This window comes from Bicyclus anynana, chromosome Z (genome assembly GCF_947172395.1).
Source record: "Bicyclus anynana chromosome Z, ilBicAnyn1.1, whole genome shotgun sequence".
NCBI classification, from domain to species: Eukaryota; Metazoa; Arthropoda; class Insecta; order Lepidoptera; family Nymphalidae; genus Bicyclus; species Bicyclus anynana.
This window is the reverse complement of record NC_069110.1, coordinates 5,203,295-5,224,295: the sequence shown is the minus strand read 5'-3', so window position 1 is coordinate 5,224,295 and position 21,001 is coordinate 5,203,295. Positions and strand designations below refer to the sequence as shown.

At 38.6% G+C, this 21,001-nt stretch overlaps 1 protein-coding gene across 4 annotated transcripts in view; it reads right to left on the bottom strand.

Moving 5' to 3' along the window:
* Nucleotides 1-21,001, bottom strand: part of LOC112042907 (kalirin) — a 172,062-nt gene that overhangs the window by 120,751 nt on the left and 30,310 nt on the right. For all 4 annotated transcript variants that reach the window (XM_024078110.2, XM_052890745.1, XM_052890747.1 and 1 more), the window contains exons 15-22: nt 13,016-13,175; nt 9,794-9,925; nt 9,190-9,394; nt 8,464-8,692; nt 7,528-7,816; nt 5,294-5,494; nt 1,327-1,592; nt 503-676 (exon numbers count right to left, since the gene is read on the bottom strand). In XM_024078110.2, coding sequence (XP_023933878.2) covers nt 503-676; nt 1,327-1,592; nt 5,294-5,494; nt 7,528-7,816; nt 8,464-8,692; nt 9,190-9,394; nt 9,794-9,925; nt 13,016-13,175 — 1,656 coding nt within the window. The remainder of the gene's footprint in view (nt 1-502; nt 677-1,326; nt 1,593-5,293; nt 5,495-7,527; nt 7,817-8,463; nt 8,693-9,189; nt 9,395-9,793; nt 9,926-13,015; nt 13,176-21,001) is intronic.

Genomic DNA, 21,001 nt, shown 5'->3' with positions numbered 1-21,001 from the left:
AATTTTGATCTCATCAATGCAATACAGAATGCATGTTTCTAATCAAGCGCAAGCCGCCTTATCATTATTATTTTCAGACGATAGATGGACGGACGGACAGCGAAATCTCAGTAATACGGGACTCCGAAAAAACAGTCCTTATTCAGGTGAGAAAATGAGCTGGCTGGCTTTCTGGTTTAAGTGCCGTAAGTTTCTTACTGGGTCCTCACAATGCTGGGGGCTTTCAAGGGGGGTTCTGGCGGAGAAGCATCACATGATGGGGCCCGAGGCCAGAAGCAGAAAAGAGATGGGCGGAAGATTCTGAAACTCGGACTAAAGCTTAGAGCCTTTCTGGAAGGGTGTTTCGGCCTGAGTGTATCAGTCCGGGCGCCTCAACCACTTGATTGAGGTAGGTGGCGGATCTCTCAAAACAAGTTTTCGAGAGCTGTTTCTTATTGGGCTTGAGTAGCCAGATTTAGGCCTAACACATGAGTCGGTTCTGAAGGAACGGGCTGGAACGTACTCCTTGCGTCGCGCGCTGCGTCGCTTCTCGTCCGAGTGCGCGGCGGGCGGCGCCTCCACGCGCGCTTCCGCTTCGCTCGTCTGCACCGAACTCAGCGACGCGGCAATGCCAATGCCTGAGTCGCTCTCCGCCTCGCTCTCGCCGCCTTCCATCGAACCGCTGAACTCTGCGTATCTGGATGGAAAAATGGAAAAAATACGATTATAGGAAACTATTTATTGATCTTTTATTGTAATTTGTATATCTAATAGAGAAAAGATTTATATTTATGCATGTAACGAATAAACTCAAAAACCGATTAGAAAAATCTTTCACCAGTAGAAAGTCACGTCATCGGGGAGCAACATAGGTCATACATATTACAACATTACGTATTACAAGAGGATGAGAACTACACGGGATAATCCGGTAATTGAAACTATCATCATAAATTCGAATGTTAATTGCACATGCAAAACGCACGAGGGTTTAGGTATACTGATTTATGTAATGTTGATAAAAATTGTAAGGAATGATGATTTTAAATAGCAACTGTTGAGTTTATTGTTAGCACAACCGGTGATAGACTCTTTACAAATAGTCAAACTTGACGTTTCTAAAGTGCCAGTGAACTAAGCATACTTGAATTTTATGAAATTTGATTTTGATCATCCGCCGCCATCTATCTCTTGATCTGAACGACGTGCGGGTGGCCTTATGTCCACGAGCCCGTCAGCTAGCTGCGCAAGCCGGGATCCAGGTAGAATAGTCCCAACTTAAAACTGATCAGCTGATCATTTGACTGGCTATGTCAGTCGTCCCCGCCACAAAGGCATGTATCGTACCTCGCGTCCACGGCGGCGACCCACTCCTTGATCTGCACGGCGTGCGGATGGCCTTTCTCCACGAGCCCGTCAGCTAGCTGCGCAAGTAACCGCACACGCTCTCTCGACTCGCGCGCCACACCACCAGCCGCCGCCGCCGCCGCCGCGCCGCAGCGCTCCTGCGTCTCCCGGATCCACTCGACGGCGGCGCGCGCCGAGCGCTCGAACAGAGCGAACTGTTGGCACTGCTCCAACCGCTTCTTGCGCACCGTCCAGTGCTCCAGGACCTGTCAGAATGACATGCATGTTTATTAGTCTCAATAACATACAAACTAAATACAAATCATCAATAAATATAACTAAATAGAAGTATATGTAAAATTTTAAAATGATAGTATTTGTTCATGATATACGAAACACCAACAAGCTTTTTTTAAAACTTTAAAGGATATACAAGTTTAGTATTTTAAACTACCGATAGATGGCGCTGATCACTTTTACCCTAAATAGTCAAAGCTTTTACCATAATTTTTTAAATTGACATTTCTCAAACTCGTTAGAGTTTATGCAAAAGTAAAATATATGAAGTTATTTACTTTCTCTACAAGAACGAATAATAAGTGAATTCTAATACAGTATTGTAAATTGAACTGAGTGTTTAATTGTGAGTTCCCGAAGTAAAGTGATCTAACAGTATATCTGTCTGTTTATCCGGGCTAATTTCTGGAACTACTGGAACGATTTTAATGGGACTTTCAATGGAAGATTATTGAACAAAATATAGTCCACTTTTATACTGGAAAAATCAACGAATCAATGGTTGTTTTCTACATCGCTATTTCTTTGGTTGATATGGATATTTTCAATATACATGTACAATATACGAAATTCTTTCGTCAGTAGATTGACACAGAAGGACCAGCCATACAAATAGCAGTGTCTGTTCACCCTCCACTGTTTCCATGGAAGAAATCAAACTGAAACGGAAACGGAGTCGCCGGTTTCAGATAACTCAGAAGCGAGGACCGGAAGTGAAAATCGTATAATGACAAAGACGACGACCAATAGTGAAATTTGGTTTGGTTAATGTTTAACACGAATTATTTGAAAATGGGATGATAAAATCGAAAAACCATATTTTAAGTAACAATTATAAATATGATTTAATATTTGCATCTTTTTTCACACCCACATGGTTCTGAAATTGTATATCGAGCATATAACTTGGACATTTTTAAAGAGAGTGAATTCAAAGCCATCTTCTAAGATAAAACCGTCCTATCTTAAGCCACTCTTGCAATCAAATGAGAAACGCTTAAAAAAGTAAACAACACTACCAACGTTTAATGATTGAATGAATGAAATTCATAAAATTATAGTTTATTCATAAAAATGTACGTTTAACACGATCGTTACAAATAGAATTGAGCATTTACATTTTACCATAACTGGTGTACGAATCTATTATCTCATATAATTATATGCATTTGAACAAAAAATAAAAATAAAAAAAATTAACAAAACTTCACAATTAAACACGTCACAAAATCGAACATTATGTTGCACATTAACCATAAACGTTTCTACATCCATTTGAATGAATATTTGTCAAAACATAAACACCATTTCAATATGTTTGAATAAATTATTTAAAAATCGAAATATTTCAATTAAAAAAAAACAACATAACATAAATATTCACCGGCTGCAACAGAATCATGATCACACTCGTTAGCATCACGTATTCGAGTGATTAATGTGTCGCAGACCGGAACCACCGCACCACTAATACGAGTAATAACATAAGCCCCATTGTCACCACTTTCATCCAACCGTTCACCGTACTAGGAAGCTGACCCTAAACCATCAATAACGCAAAAATAACTCAGCAATACGCTCTCGGCTTACGGCCGTTTTTAATAACCTATCTATCCGCCATTTCGCTTACTAAAGTTAAGAAAATTCATCTTTCTGTTGCTTTTCAATAACCTACTGACAGATAGTTTGACTATGTAAAGATAGTTTGACTGTTACTGATAATCGAGGATAGTTATCCGTAATCTTGGGTAGGTTATTGAAAACGGCCGTTAGTTGTAACGCAAACTCAGTGGGAAGAATTTATATTATAAACATTTTCGCGTGACAATCCAATTGTTCGGATACAAACAATACATTACGATTGCGATCACAATTCTATGTTATTTGATGGATTGCACAGTGCAGTGAATTATACTATGAATACTATGGACGATAGTATCTAGTGTGTTCAGGGCTATTTTTATTATTTCAAGTACCCGGAAAACAATAGGAGACGAGATGGTTTATAAATAGAATTGTATGAGTATAAATCACACGTATTATCTATAAATACTTATTAATTTACAATTCTTTATCTCACAAATCCACAGAGAATCATAATATTATTTATTTATAATTCTTTCTACTTATATTAGACTTGAGCGATATTTTCGATTGCACCGCTATTCCGCTATTTTAAGCTCCTACGCAAAAAGAGAGGTGTTTATAAGTTTTACGTGTCTGTCTGTCTTTCTGTGGCATCATAGCTCACGAACGGATGAAGAGATTTCAATTTAATTTTGTTTTTCTTAAAGGTGACTTATGGGCGAGTGTTCTTAGACATATTTGATGAAAATCGGTTGAGCCGTTTAAAAGTTGTGGGGGGTGAAAGTGAGAAAGAATAACCGAATGTCTGAAAGCATACTCGAGTGGGGTCTTAAATGAAAGTGCACTGAAAGAGAATATTGATGACTTGATCGAGAGTGTAATTAATAATTTCATGATCTTCGGAAGCTTTTCAAAATTTTCAATTTTATGTTATGTCTTTATCTAGTCTCGAGATATTTCCTTATTCGCTTATTCTGATCGTTTCTTATTCTTTGTGAAAGGCTGAACCGATTTTGATGAAATAAATAAATAAATCTAAGGAACCTTCGCTGGAAAGCCAACTTTGAAATAAAATAGCGCATCCAAATCGGTTCACCCGTTTAAGTGCTACATCGCGACATAAAGGCAATCTACAAACACACTTCCACTGAATCACTCCCCCTCTTTTAAAAAAAAAAGTATGTTTGCCATATATGTTGAATATGAACCATTTTCGCGTTCCCTCCAACTGATTGGGAAATAGGTAATGTATTAGGAGTGAGTACGCCAGGAGTTCTGTGGGCGGGGATCGAAGCACCACTCGGTGATGAGTCCGACCCCTTTACCACTGAGCTATTGAACTTGAGCTAGTCCGTGCGGGGCATTGTTACATCCTTCCCGGCCCGCGCGGCCCATCGGGAGTGTTACGAACGAATTTTCCAAGCCATAGTTTAATTTCTAGTTGGTCTATTGTCGTACCTACTCCTACCACAGTACCCCAACTAGTTGGAGGAGAATGGGTCATATTATAAAAAAATACCGCAAATATTAAAAAAATACTCCATATCACCTGTTCCAGCTTATTATCCAGGCAAAGATAAAGGGGAAACGAAGGCCAAGTCGCAGACGTACATCTTGGCTCAAGAACTTACGCCAATGGTTTAATATGAGTCTCAGACTAAATACATAAGGACTAGTATCGCACCCAAATTCACGAACAAAATTTCCTGCCATTTTCTAAGGAAAACAAGCTTAGATTTCATACATAACTTATACTAAACTAGCAGTTTTTGTTCGCTTTTTACACCATTTAACTACACAAAAAGGTATTTTTACGGAGGTTTTCAACCGACAGACACGATTGTAAACTATGAAACATCGATTCTATAGAGACTGTTTATAATCGCATAAGATCGTTGATCATATACTTTGACAGAAAAATAATGTCTTGTGAAGCAGGTCTTTATCTAATTAGTCTGAGATATGAATACCAGATCACTCTTTCGGGAAGCAGTGAACACAGTTAAAATAGTCTTAATGATTGCTGACCTCCGATAAGAGATGGCACTATAAGAAGAAGATTAAAAAAAAAAATCTAAAATACCTTGTTCTCTTGCGCGAGCAGCGTGTCGAGTATGGCGCGCGTTTGCTCGTGGTGAGCCTTGCTCGCCGCCGCCGTCTGTCCGTGCACCTGCGCCGAGCGAGCCGCGTACTTCAGGAACGTCTCCGCCGTGCGCCTGGCGAGCGTGCACGCCTTCAGGAATGCCTCCTTCTGCTCGCCGTGCTTCACTATCAACGCGGCAACCTGATTCACAAAATAACAATCATTATTATCAGAACATTTTAAGGGCCAGAAGCTCTCTCGTTATAGCTTAAACCGATGGATCTATAAGATCAGAAGAAGGGTAGAAATATCGTAGGGGTATGTGTAATTGGGTAGAGTAGAGGCAGGGTAGGGCTATGGTAATGATAAGTTTAAAAAAAAGAACAATATTACCACGGTAGTACCAATATCATCTACGAGTAAATGTCTATGTACGACTTTCGATCAGTCTACACAATGTCAACTGTGACAGTAATTTAAACTAAAAATGAAATCACAAAGTATGATTTCGATGATAGGATGTGTAAATATATACAAAGACATCCGCAATAGTGAACAGCTTCCAAAGATCTGTACGGTGCGCCGGGAAGGGAACATAGTGATAAGAATGACATTTGCAACGCTGAATAAATTGAAATCTCTTATCGGGTTTCATATACAGAAAACCCTGTGTCAGGCATAGGCATAGTTGATTTACACATGTATGCTCTATACAAAGTAAGAATTTGAAATCAGAACTCATTTTTAAATCTGAAACCGTTTGCCATTCAAGGCGACATACCATTCCAAATCAATGATAATTTTATACTATAGATCGGTTACGTACCTACAAAATCACCGCCAAATCCGAATAATTGGCTACAACACTGAGCGCACACAAGCACAATTTTGTCTTCAATTCCATTATTTATTTATTTATTTACATATATTTATATATAGTTTTTACACTTTCTAAACACACAACTCGACATTGTAGACGATATTTAGTTATTATTTGTTGACCACAACTAACATTGAAATGTGGAAAATTCCTCTTTTGAGCGCCTCATTTTTCATGACCGCGTAACACATCTAACAGTATTTAACATCATTGTTACAAATAGCCTACGTGTTGTTGTTTTGTAACTCATTTACAAAACTGTTTGTCCTATACATATATGATTGATTTTATTTTTATTTGAAATTACAATAATAAACACAACACTAGAATGCAGAAAAAATCTTTTTAGGGTTCCGTATCCTAATAGGATCACTTTATTGGCCGTCGTGTTTGTCAAACAAGACTTCTTATTCCCATATAACACTTGTCCCGCGGTTTTACCCGCATTGAATACGGGGATAAAATATAGCCTATCACACTCACAAATAACGTGGTTTTCTAGTGGTAATAGAATTTTCAAAATCGGTTCAGTAGATCCAGAGATTACCCCCTACAATAATACAAACTTTAACTCTTTATAATATAATATTAATACAGATTAGGTGCACCGTTTTTTTATGCAACAAAACAATAATAAATATTACAAGGGAATGATCATCATTTATATCTGGGCGTCTGCTGGATAGATTCAAAAATAAACATGTAAGACACCAGAGTATTCTTAATATATACAGGATGCTCGGGAGTATTTCCCATAACTTATAGGTGTTGATTAGTCCACATATAGGAGCCAAACTGCATAACTAATATTTTTTTAACTAAAAAATAAAAACTTTTTATGTTTTCATACAAATAATTCAAAACATTCCGACCATCCATGTAAAATACGCCTTTATCTATCCTTGCATTTTAAAATACGTAAAACATGGCTACGTCATAAATATAAGGATGCGTATCAGGGATACATTTTAAGGTGTATTTACAAAAGAAATTTTATTTACTCCGAAAATATTAATTTTAAAACACACGTTCCTGGAACTTTTTAAACTAATTTTCGGTAAAAAATATGACCCCAGATTTATGGGAAATACTCCTGAACACCCTGTATAAATTACGTGTCACGATGTTTATCCTCGATGGACTCCCTAAACTTCTTAACCAATTTGAATCAAATTTACACACTGTGTGTAGTTTGATCCAACTTGAAAGCTAGGATAGCTTAAGGATTGGGTAGGGTAGCGGTAGGGTAGGGGTAGAGTACGGGTAGGGAATAGGCTACGACGAATAAATTTTCCAAGCTGTAGGTGTCTTACATGTTTAGTTTGACAAAAAAATAACACTATATTCAGTGTACCTGAGACGCTTTATCCAAGTTCGTATTCTCGTCCGAGTCGGCGGAGGAGGAAGCGTACACGTTGGACGTGGAGGACGCCACGGACACGGACGCCGACGTGGCGACCGGCGCGGCCGACGAGCCGCACCAGTCCTCGTCGCGCCGGTACTCCCGCTCCAGGGAGTCCAACACCGAGCACACCTGTTCTGCCGTCTTGTAGAAGTTGAGGGACGCCGTCACCAGTTTGTGACGCTCTTCCGCGCACGTCACTAGCCGTTGCCACCTCTCGGTCACTTCCTCGGATATTTCTCTGCAATAACATCCTCATCTTCATCGTCATGCAAGTGGGAGTTTCATTCGTTTGCACTGAGACTAACAGGCTAGAAGTCCCCCGTCAGTCCCAACTTCCACTTCAAGCAGAGGCCCGAATATTAAACATTCCCTCTCTTGGCTTTTGCGTACGCACTAACTCTAGATAAAGCTACCGCGGTGTCATTGAACGCACAGTAAGCTGTTCTACAGTTTCAGAAATTCCATCTGTTCAAGAAATGAGTGCGTTTTAACATTCAAAATACTCCTCAGCTCTTATACATTTTTATACGAAGTACGAACTATCTAAAAATTACCAAGTGATCAGTTTATGTGCGGTTGAAGCGGGCACGAGCGTTTACTAGCAATACCTCATTATAATCTACTCAATGCCTAAGTCATTGCCTGACTACATCTACAGTAAATTAGTAGGAGTATCCAAAGCTAGTCTAGTAAGCAACAAGACTACTACGAGTGTTGATGCGTACCCTTAAATTACGGGGTCTACTCGGAGTTTAAGTACAGTTTGCTTTGGGAAATGGACGGAATGATAAAACATTCGTCTCTATTATCACAGATTAAATACCCCCTAGGAATCGAAAATCCTTTGACTTACAGACTATTACTGCACCAAGAGACAGTCCTCACCTTATGGTATGCGGATCATAATGGTTAGCCGCACGCAGCGCGTCTGCCCTATACTTCACTTGCACGGCGCTCGCGTGGGTCTTCTCCACAGCCACTTGGAACTGGTCGTGTTCGCGCTTGAGTTGCTCAGCCTCAGGCAACGTTCCCGGTATGGAGAACGAAGCGGACAACATCGCTTCACCGTTCCTGATCCAGCTGACCACCTGTGCCGCATCCTTCTGGAACTGGCCTGTTTGAGACGAAAATATTTGTTGAAGAATTTTATTTATCCTGGTACAAAAACAGAAACTGACTGACCAAGAACATAGAAATCATATAAGTTTTGCCTAGGATACGACAATCCTGGCAAATGCAATCCTGGCAGACATCAAATATCTCTGTGACCGGTGCAAAGATATGATAAGCACAAATTCCGAGTTGAAGATTCAAATGTGTATCTATTTTTTGGGAAGATTCCTATATTGTGTGAATTAGCATGGGTGGCTTCGGATTACAAGAAAACGAATTTTGATGGATCAAAGAAAATTTCAGTAAAAATTCTCTCTTCGGTAGTCATGTTGTATAGTCATCGTTAAAGAATCAAATATTGTCGCCCTAAGGTCGCCATCCATCATCGAAGCTGCGCGGTCTAAGCTCCATATCCTATGTCGTAAGGACAGCCCAGCCCTTTAGTGGGAAGAAATGATGATTAGGTTTAAATGTAAACAACGAGACAGCAGCGCTTACCGAGTTGCACGCATTGTTCGAAACGCGCGCGCCTCTCTTCGGCCAATTCCTCCAAATCCAACTGTCTGTCGTGTAAGAATTCGAGTAGTAACTGCACGCGGGCCTGCGCGTCTGTCGGAGCGCCTTCTGAACTGTCCGCACTCGAAGCCATTACGTCGGATGCTTCTGCGATTGCGGCCGCCAGCTCTTGTCCTTGTTGAACCACCTGGTGGAAAATGAGGTTTAATACATTCTACGTCTATAGAATATCCGCCATAATGTAATTTGGGCCATAATATAACTAGCGGGTATATCATTTAGGATTATCCAAATTGTTTAAGACGAAATAAATCATAACGTAGCTTTGCAGACTTTTTAGACACAGAATACATAAGGCAACCTTCTGTCTTGTACTAAGATAGAAGTTTGACTCAAAGTTATTTTTTTGTTGCTTTGTTTTTAAATCAATATTTTAAGCAGAAACGAACATTAAATTCAACGTAACAAAATATTCTCAAGTGTTATCAAAAAAAAATTTGAATCCCTGTGTTTCTGTCTAGCTCAAAACTTATTACTATTAAAAGGAAAAACCGTATCACAAAATAGAACAAATATTTATAGTCACCTGGAAGGTGGCATGCTGCATCCTGGCTACGCTCTCGTTGTGGGCGGCCAGCGCCTGCTCCGCCTGTTGGGGATCGCGCGGCGGCTCCGTGCGTTGTAGCTCGTCGCCCCATAGCTCGAGGCGCGACGATACCTACCAACATTACATTTTATTACCTCTATATCTATCTATATATAAGCGAAAAGTCACTCATCACGAAATATCGAAAATCGTTTGAAGTACAAAGATTATTTTTGCCAGGTAGGTAGTTTATAGTTAGCAGACGTCCTAAGCTAAGCAAAGGGTCGGATTTAGGCGGACAAATCGAAAACTATCGTCAAGTACTGATGTTAGTTGAAAAACCATCGCCTTCGTAGGGTACTTCGAAAAGGTAGACACTCCGAGACAGGTAGACACTCCGAGACTTATAATGTGTCTTAAATAGAAACCTGAGGTTACTCGCACAAGGAACGATCAGTAATGTCGATTGATGAAAGCCTGATCACACGTATGCTGTCCAGTGAGCAAGAATTGCAGAGATATAGGCAAATGTCAAGATCGATTTTGTTAAAGAGAGAAGAGAGAAAAAGAGGAAAAAAAATAGCTACATTTAGCATGAAGAAATGCGTCGCGAAACCAAATTGAAATTGAGAAATTGTTCTTCCTCGAAAAAAAGGGTATGCGATGAAACTTCTGGTTGCTCTAGCCCGACAACAAAAAGTGTGCATTACGAAAACCTAAAAATTTGAGCATGTCCTATGGGAATAGGAGGGTTACACAATTGCAAAATAAAGTCCTTGTATTTCTGTTTTCGAGCAGAAGCAGTATAACCCCTAAATAATAAAATATATTTGCGTATGGATATGTAGGTATATGCTCGTATTAAGTGCAGTGCAAGCCACTAATAATTCTAGTAACAGTGAATTGCGAGAATCTGTTTTACTGCGTTAGCAAACCGGTCAAACAATTGTTTCTTTGTCTAAAAATTACTACTTACTTATACCTACCTACTCGAATAAAATGTAAAAATTCTTATCAGCACAAAACATGCGCAAAGTACTAAATAAGGAATTTCATTGTTCGATGTAGGTAAAACGGAAACTTAACTACCGTTTCGATACACGAGTAAATGGAATTCACAAAATATTCTGGTTTATCATTATTTTAAATACATACTAATACTAAGTATGCTGAGATAAGGCTGTCTGTATGTTAGCGTTTTACAGTAAAGCCGTTACATCGATTTTTGGTATAAAGATTATAATGAGCCTAACATAAATTTACCTTCCCATGGATAACATTGATTTAGATTAGCTCAGAGAACATAGACTACTTCTTTCCTTCTTGTCACGATAATAGAAATAGAAGGGGGAAAACAGAGGTAGAAAAAGCTTTCTACCCCTGTTTCCACCCCTTCTATTTTTGGCCGTAGAACGTACGGCCGAAACATCTGATGGTGTTTTGGTGTACACATCATGTCTACAAAGTTTGTAACTATAGGTTAAGCAATATACATACCAACATATTATACAAAACTAGCAGACGCCTGCGACTTCATCCAACCTAAGACCTCCTTAATCCGGCCCTGTCGCAAAATCTGTTCTAAGCGGACGTTCACTAACTATAAACTATCTGTCTGCCAAAATTCATATTTATAAGTCAAGTGCTTTTAGAGATTTTGTTATGAGCGACCTTTCACTTTTTTGTATATTTAGATAGAAAAATCTTTTCCAATATAATGTATCATCTTCATCATCATCATTAGCTACCCATATTCGGCTCACTGCAGAGCTCGAGTCTCCTCTCGTAATGAGAGGGGGCTAGGCCAATAGTCCACCACGCTGGCCCAATGCGGATTGGCAGAGTTCACATACGCAGAGAATTAAGGAAATTCTCTGGTATGCAGGTTTCCTCACGATGTTTTTCGTTTACCGTTTGAGACACGTGATATTTAATTTCTGAAAATGCACACAACTGTAAAGTTGCATGCCCCGGAATGGATTCCACACCCGAAATCGGAGGCAGAGGTCATATCCAGTGGGCTATCACGGCTCTATTCATAATGGATTCTTAGGGTAGGGTGAATTAGCGTATAAAGTGCACGCTGTACAAGTGTACTGTACAGTGTACACATTAATTAAGACTGATAAATTAACAGAGTCAGATCAAATCTCAAGCGCCATTTAATGAAAGTGTACGGACAATTGATATGCAACTTGAATTACAATTTGTATACATTGACCTGGGTGTTGATTAACGATATGAAATTAATATAAATTGGATAACCTACAAAAGTTGCTTGGATAAGCAGAGCAAACAACGTGACAGGCTACACGTGTAATATAATAATATAAGTATAAGTAAAAATGGACGTTTGCAATATTTTAATTAGATTAATCAACAAGTTTGTGTAGGTAATCTATAGGTACATTACATTATGTCATACATTCAAGTAAATTCACATGCCTGCAGCACTAACGGCTTGACAGCCCATAAAAGTGATCGTGTGTTGGTCATCGCCATCACCATCAGTGGCAGACATAATGTATGATCTGATTAAAATATTGCAAACGATCAATTTTACCGGCCGTCAAGCCGTTAGCGCTGCAACTCAAAAACTACTGAACGTATTTCCATGCTCACTCTATCTATGGTTTAACCAATAGATACGAGTGACTCATTAGGAATGTTTAAGTACCTAAAGTTATTATTTCTTAAGGTGTGGTGTGGATCGGTTGAATATTTCATCGATTGATAAAATGCTTTCTAATATATTAAATATAAGGAACGTTCAAAATTAAGAGCCGTGATAGCCCAGTGGATATGACCTCTGCCTCCGATTCCGGAAGGTGTGGGTTCGAATCCAGTCCGGGGCATGCACCTCCAACTTTTCAGTTGTATGCATTTTAAGAAATTAAATATTATCACGTGTCTCAATCGGTAAAGGAAAACATCGTGAGGAAACCTGCATACCAGAGAATTATCTTAATTCTCTGCGTGTGTGAAGTGTGCCAATCCGTGTTGGGCCAGCGTGGTAGACTATTGGCCTTATCCCTCTCATTCTGAGAGGAGACTCGAGCTCAGCAGTTAGCCGAATATGGGTTGATGCCGACGATATTCAATATCTTCAACATGTGGTTTAAGAGTGACCGGTGCACCATAAATCAAAGACATTTATCGGGCTAAGCCGCTCGTCGTCGTCTACTCGTAATAGAAATAAATTCGTTTTGACTTAGCCTTTACCTCAAGCGCGTCCCTTTCAAAATGGCGGAGCTGCAGAGTCAACTCGAGCCGTCGCTCCCGGTCCGACCAGAGTTCCTCCAGCGCACTCCGAGTGCCTCGCAGCCGCTCCAGCGTCGACTCTACCGCCGTCGTACTCGCCGCCTCTGTTTCGCCGGATGATCTGTAACCAATAACATATAACAATTACATCACGATTCCTAAAAATATTCCTTAAATAAATGGCGGATGACTAATGCACATTTTATACAAAGAATATTTGACATAATATCTATATATATAAACATTTATCCATATATCCCTTGGTCACGCCATCACGCGTGAACGGTTGGACAGATTTCACTATTATTTTTGATGTGTTTGTTATTGTCAGGAGGTTCTTATGACAGAGAAATTTAGAAAATGAGGTAGGGGTGGGTAAGGTAGGGCAGAGTAGCGGTGGGGTAGGAGTACGGTAGGGATAGGGTAGGGGTAGTTGAAAGTTTACATCGAGATTTACGCGGACCAAGTCGCGGGCGTCCGATAGTCTTGTATAAATATTATCAATGTTATAGTTATCTTCAAACTAGTGGACTATAGGACTGTATTACGACTACAGAACATTGAACGCTAAAGCTAACGCTTTGGAAATATAAAGACCAATGGGGCGGCGCCCGCATATTCTCATGTATGAACGTTTATAAATTCTGTATTGACTCTACACTGAACTCAGACTAAATACATAAGGACTAGTATCGCACCTAAATTCACGAACAAAATTTTCTGCCATTTTCTAAGGAAAACTAGCTTAGATTTCATACATATTTTATACTAAACTAGCAGTTTTTGTTCGTTTTTTACACCATATAACTACACAAAAAGGTATTTTTACGGAGGTTTTTAACCGACGGACACGATTGTAAAGTATGAAACATCGATTCTTTAGAGACAGTGTTTATAATCGCATAAGATCGTTGATCATATACGTTGACAGAAAAATAATGTCTTGCGAGGCAGGTCTTTATCTAATTAGTCTGAGACACTGAATAATAATCGTCATCATCCATCAGCCGAAGGACGTCTATTGCAAGACTTGGGCATTTTTAAAATCCTCTTAAACACCACGGTCGTAAGCCTAGATCCAGCTATTTCGTCATGCCAATAGTGTTGCTGGAAACCAGATTGTTTGGTGGGACCGGACCGGATGGGAGACCGGCTGTTTGGTTGTGTTTAAAAGCCAGGTGTCAAATTAATGAGGACATCAAGGGGGTTGAAGGGTGCCGCTGGATGCTGGCGGCTCGAGACCGTCTTGTTTAGAAGTCCATGTAAGAGGCCAGCAGTGCCATCGGCTGTTAATGATGTTAGTATAGTATTAATCTCGATACAAAGTGAAGTTTTTAATTAGATTACCACATTTTGCATTAAAGAATATTTTTGTTACCAAAATACGGTGAAGTTTGATAACAAAAATATTCTTCAAATGCAATAGAAATGTATTTAATAACCAAATACGTGTGTAATTACAGTGTCGCCATCGTTGGCCAACTTGAATTGCACGCCACATCAACTGCGGTAAATACTGACACTCCATACAGTTACTAAATATATGTAAATGCATGTACAGCTCGTGCGGAATAACTTGACACCAGGCTCGAATGATGTTTGACGGCCTCCGTGGAGTGGTATGCGCGGTGGATTTACAAGACGGCGATCTCGGGTTCGATCCCCTGCTGGGCCGGTTGATTTTCTCTTAATTTGCCCAGGTCTGGATGGGAGGATTCAGCCGTGGCAAGTTACCAAAGACGTATCGCCATGCGATTTAGCGTTCCGGTGCGATGTCGTGTAGAAACCAAAAGGGGTGTGGATTTCATCCTACTCCTAATAATTTAGCCCGCTTCGAATCTTAAATTGCATCACCACTTACCAACGGGTGAGATTGTCAAGTCAAGGACAAACTTATTAGAACTTATTAGAAAAAAATGTTTTTATGTGTTTGTTTGGTTGTGTTTGGAAGCCAAATGTCAACTTAATGCGCACGAGTTGTACTTAGAACTCCATAACGTTTAACATACATACCTCCATCGCAAGCACTGCACCGGTGACTTGTGCCTGTGTGATCGCCGATGATACTTGAGCATTTTATACAAAAATGATCATTTCATCAGTTCTTTTATATTTTTCAGTTCGTGTATTTCGATTTCGTTTAACAATTCTCACGGTGCGACGTCAGAGCTAGTAGAGCTACATTATTTAGGATCAAGTAACTAGTTAATATTATTAATTAGGATGCAACAGTGACCTAGACTACCGGTGCGTCTACTGTTATGTTACGGTCGGTTAGCGATTTGCGCAGTGATTCCAGGAGGCAAAGAAACTCCAATTGATAAATTGTTTACAAAACAAACCTAAGCACAATTATGAAAAATGGATAATTAACAACGATATTTTATACTATAGATATGTTACGTGCCTACAAAATCACCGCAAAAAGTAATCCGAATTTAGCTATATATATTTAAGTACATAATATACCTACATAGTTTTTACACTTTCTGAACACACAACTTGACATTGAGACAATATTTAGGTATTATTTCTTTAAATAACTTTCGTTATTTACTGTGCGACTAAATTAAATTAAGTCAATTACACACTACACAAGCTACACTGGTCCGCCTCAGTTTTGACGCACTAGCGTCGATAATTAACAAAATCGTTGATAATTAGTGTGAAGTCTGCCAATCCGCATTGGGCCAGTGAGTTGGACTATTGGCCTAACCCCTCTCATTCTCGAGAGGAGACTCGAGCTGAGCAGTGAGCCGAATATGGGTTGATAATGATGACAAAGTATAATGCACGAATCCCGGATCTACTTACAACCAAGACCTAGAGAATAACAGCTCTAAACGGGATGTCGCTAGTGTCGTAAACGGAAAGTACAAATTCGCAATATCCCGTCATTGTGATTTGTACACTGGACCTTGGGACATGGGATCAAATAATTTCTTCAATAAACAATAGACCTTGAATAAGCGAAACTAAACAATACTTACGAGTAAATCAGCAAGACAAAAGTACAGTACATGGATAACCAAGGGAAATTATAAACGCGAAGATGAAATAACTCCATTTCAGGTCCATTCTTGTACCCCGTGTAATTAAAATTTAAAAAATACAAGGATTTTATTAAAATCTAAATAAGTGAATATATATATAAATAAAAAGAAAGAAATAAAATTAAAAACCCAAGTTTTTGCCCTTAAAGCAACTATGACATGACAATAATTGACAGCAAACATCAAAACGACTACTGTGTTGAAAACGCCATCAATTCGTCATTATTTCCGCCGTACCGATATTAGTGTTGCATTCTTGAGAGAATGAATATTATTTCGAAAGAATTAAAGTGAATTCGTAGATTTGTGTAATCGAAAATAGTTAAAAAATTTGTTTTCATTTATTTCCGCTAGGGTACAATGACTGATCCTGGGCACATTTTCGACCATCTCCACATATGAAAACTACTGATAGGTGAAATTTTACGTAACTTATGAAATTTTTTGAAAATGAAAAATTTCACTCACATTCATATTTGCATTATTTGTTTTTCATCAATCACCCTACAATCTATGAATATCTTTACACATAAACAAAAAGTAAAAAAAAGCTCGTAAAAGCAAATATAAGTGACTATCATATAAACCAAATTTCTGGAAGCTTATGATTAGCACCTAGTCAGCAGTCAGGGATTTCAAAAATGTAACCTCTTTTCCGCTCGTCCGCTAGTAAACACCAAACTACCGGGAACGAATAAAATTAAGAACGATAACATGATATCGTGTTATTAGAATGTATTAATACTGACCCTTCCTGATAAGAGAACAATGAATATTTGTACATTGAGCGATCCCCGATTAAGTATAAATGAAACACTTTAAGCGGAAAGCATCGAGTCGCAATGACGCAGTGAATCATTTGGTAAAAAAGCACGCGCAACTGGTCAGACACGTTTCTACGTATACGAGTGGTAACTTTTTTTCTTCAGAAGGTAAAACATCCGTAATTTTGAAAATAATTTAAGATTTGCAATCAATATGATATTATACAATACTAACGGACCCGGTTGACTATGTGCACTTCTTCGCTATCCCTATCCTACCCCACGTTACCCCTAAATTCATTTGTTACAAAAAATGTGATAAATGAAAAACCGCTCTACCGGTCATAAAACATCTATCATAGTCCAAACAAAGCCTAAATTTGGTTTGGATAGGTGAGCCCGTCCGCTCTGATCAATTTGTGTTGGCGAAGATATAATCATAATGTTTTAATCCGTAACTATTACTATCAGATGTGAATGATATTAATGACCTGGACCGATGGCGTAACGTGTTTTCCGAGACTTTCCCACTACAGGCTGAGAATATAATAATTGAGAACTCTTCTAGTCCGACCCAGGACCTCGTGATATGAATCCACATATAGTTTACTACTGAAACAAAGAAGCAAATAAGACTATTCAGAAAATTCTATAGAGTATAGAGAATTATTTTCACATCTGTCGGATAAGAGAGATCGATTTAGAATGGAAATAACACCTACGAGTATATTGGCGGCATAGGTTTTTGATGTAAACATAATCGCGATTAGGAGATGAATATTTCGTGCGAGGACGGTTTCTAATGTCGTCGGAGCGCGACATTCCTCACATTCCTCACGCGTCGGCAGCCAATCGGAACCGGGAGATATGCATCGCTCTCGCGGCTGCTGCATGCGCTGCCGCAGAGCCTAGCACTTCAGTCATGCTTGGACTCTATAGACTAAGGTCCGTAATCAGTATCAATAGACGTCACTCAGCTCAGTAACACGTACACGAGTAGGTACAGTGTTGAGTTCCCACTTATTCCCTTATTTATAAACATTACTAGCGGACGCCCGCGATTTGGTCCGCGTGGAATTCAATACTCACAACTCCCGCGGGAACAATGGATTTCTCGGGATGAAAAATAGCTTGTGTTAATTCAGAGTAAAATCTATTTCCATTCCAAATTTCAGGCAATTTGCTTAAGTAGCCGCAGCGCAAGGGAGGAACAAACATACACACTTATATACACAGAAACTTTCGCCTTTATAACGTTAGTATGATGTGATAATTCTGGATAGTCCCATACCCGTGTTTATAAGCCTCATTCAACTTAAGAACACATATATCACAAATATTTTATTATTTCTTTAGAGATTTATATATATAGTATAGTGTTTTATTTACGGTAGAGTCATTAATTACAACCACGAGGCTTTCTACTGGTAAAAGAATTTTCAAAGTCTGTTTAGTAGAACCAGAGATTACCCCCTACAATACCACAAACCTTACCTCATTGTAATATTAGTATAGTTAAAATTAGATATAATTACTATACGATTCATTAAAGTTTGTTTCTAAACATCTTTGAGTTACGCAGTTTCTCCACGAGTAGGTATTTAAAGAATTTAGCGTACATACGCACTTGCTTAATGTGAATGCGTATGTACTGCATGCATTTAATTTAAACATTGCGATATTCTTTACGAGTTTACGCAAAGCTTGAAAATTGATTGATTTTTCAATTGCCTTTTTTTAAAACATTTATCTAAATAAGTTAAATAACTTTATTTATTATTTTTTTAAGTCGGAAGTAATGTCCCAAGATTTTCATAACATAAGCTAATATATTTGAAACGGAAAGAGCGCGTAGTCTGAAATAAGTTACCATGTACTTAAAAAGGAAAATTACAAATGAAAATTTACAGAATGCAAAATTTTCTAAAAGAATGAAATTAACGTTAATTATTTTGGACCATTACAACATAATTGTGAGGAAACCTGAAACTCTTAAAGGCACAACGCAGACTAGGCATTTCAATTCTTGATTCTCGTTTAGAAATGTTTCAAGAACTCGTTCTTTTGTTGTAAATAATTATGATAGAAGTAGTGCGGTTGCTCGAGTAAAAGAGCATACAATACAAAAGCGATTTAGTTGCTGAACGATGTCGTAAACGTCTCGTCAATAACTGTACTCGACGTCATTAGGCGCTTAAAATATAGATAAGCTTGTTAGACAGTTCAAAGTGTATATTAACAGGGCATAAAACTTTAATGGCATTCGGCTCATAAAAAGTAGCTTGCGTATAGGGTTGCCATCAAAAACGATTTTCCCACATTTGTTCTTGTTATAGTCCGTTAACAGGTACAATAACCCTGTGTGCGCTTCACGTTCTGTTGTGTAAACCCAAAACACATGTATCTCAGAAAACCCTGTTTTAAGAAATCGGTGTTTTAAAGATTTTTTACATTTTGGTTGATTTAAGCTATATTTTTCTTATAAAATGTGTAAAAGGTATGAATCGAAAGTTATTTTGGTATATAGACATGTAAGTTTTAGGGCAATCCTGTGAATATAATTGCAATCTTATTAAACTTGTATTGTCATAGCAAAGGCGAAATTGGCCTATTAGTATGTTTAATTTATTGTGTAAATTAAATTATCAAAGCCTCTTTTTGACTTTCACAATCGATTATAATAAATTCAGGGACATTGTCATAATTTGGAGTCACAGCGCCTGATACTGAAATTGAAAGATGGCCATAAGAACTACTAAACTAAACTATGTACCTTGGCAATTTTTCTGGTGCTTCATATAAAACAGCTATAAATAATATATTCCTTTAATTTGTCCTATATTTCAGATCATGTACATAAATAAACTCATCGATTTTGGGATAATTTTGTCTTGGCAATTTTTCTGGTGCTACATATTTAAAAGCAGTAAAAAATATATTTCTGTAATTGTCCTATATTTGTGATTTTGTTGATAGCAACCCTATAGATGACAGACAGTAGTGTTTGAAGAGAGCTGCCCAACAATTAGGGCTCTGTGGTTTTATGGGACGTAAAAAGGCATTCATAGTGGACCTTTATATCCGGTTTTATAGGCGCCCGAGCGTGCAAGGGATTGAAAATTATTGTTGGACAGCCAGTATTAGTAGTACTGCCCACGTCATTAAAAGTACATATAGTACTATATAGTACGTGTTGAAATTACGTTATACTGTTACGTAGATTGGTTTCCACGTGGATTTGATTTTCTACGGTGGTTATGTCTCTTGTCAAAAATAAGTTGAGATTAATCGGTTGCTAAAGTTAAAGCATTTTAATCTACTAATAATTAAAAATGTTTGGCTAGTTATCAAACTATTTTTTCAATATTATATATTTTTTTGACTGTGTAAGTGCCGTAGGCTCCTTAACGGGACCTCACGGGGCCCGAAGGCATAAGCAGAAGATGTGGGCGGAGCGACTCTCTAAGGGCGTCTCTTTGACTCTGACCTCGGCTTGGAGGACCATTCTGGAGGGGTGTTTAGGCCTGAGTGTATCAGTCCGGGCGCCCTGAGATTTTGGGTTAAAACCCACCACGTCTGGGTGACGTTTGGTATCAGGGACCTCGTCTTCATCAGCAGAAACTCTATGTAGAATGTGTTTGTATTTCCTGGCTCGTACAGGACGTTTTTCGGGCGTCTAGATCTACAATCAAGCCTAAACCACTAATTGGTTGGAGTAGGTGGCGGCTATGTTAATGATAATGATCAGGACTGACAGCATAACGTGTTCTTCGACACACGCGATGTAACTACACCAACTTCCCAACTCCGGTCTTTCCATTTTTCCCTGAGTTTCTTAGAAGAAAGAATACCTCAACACATATAACTCGACCCATGACACGTGATTTAAAGCCACATAGGCAAAATGGATAAAAAAGTAGCCTGTGTTAATCGAGAGTAAAATCTATTTCAATTCCAAATTTCAGCCAAATCGCTTCAGTAGCCGCAGCACAAAGGATGAACAAACATATACACTTACACACAAACTTTTTGCCTTTATAATATTAGTGTGAAGGTGTTGAAGTTTTTAGCAGTGTTTCTCTCGTTTTAAGTTTGGTATAGCAGGAGATGAGAGCATTCTTGCGTGGAAA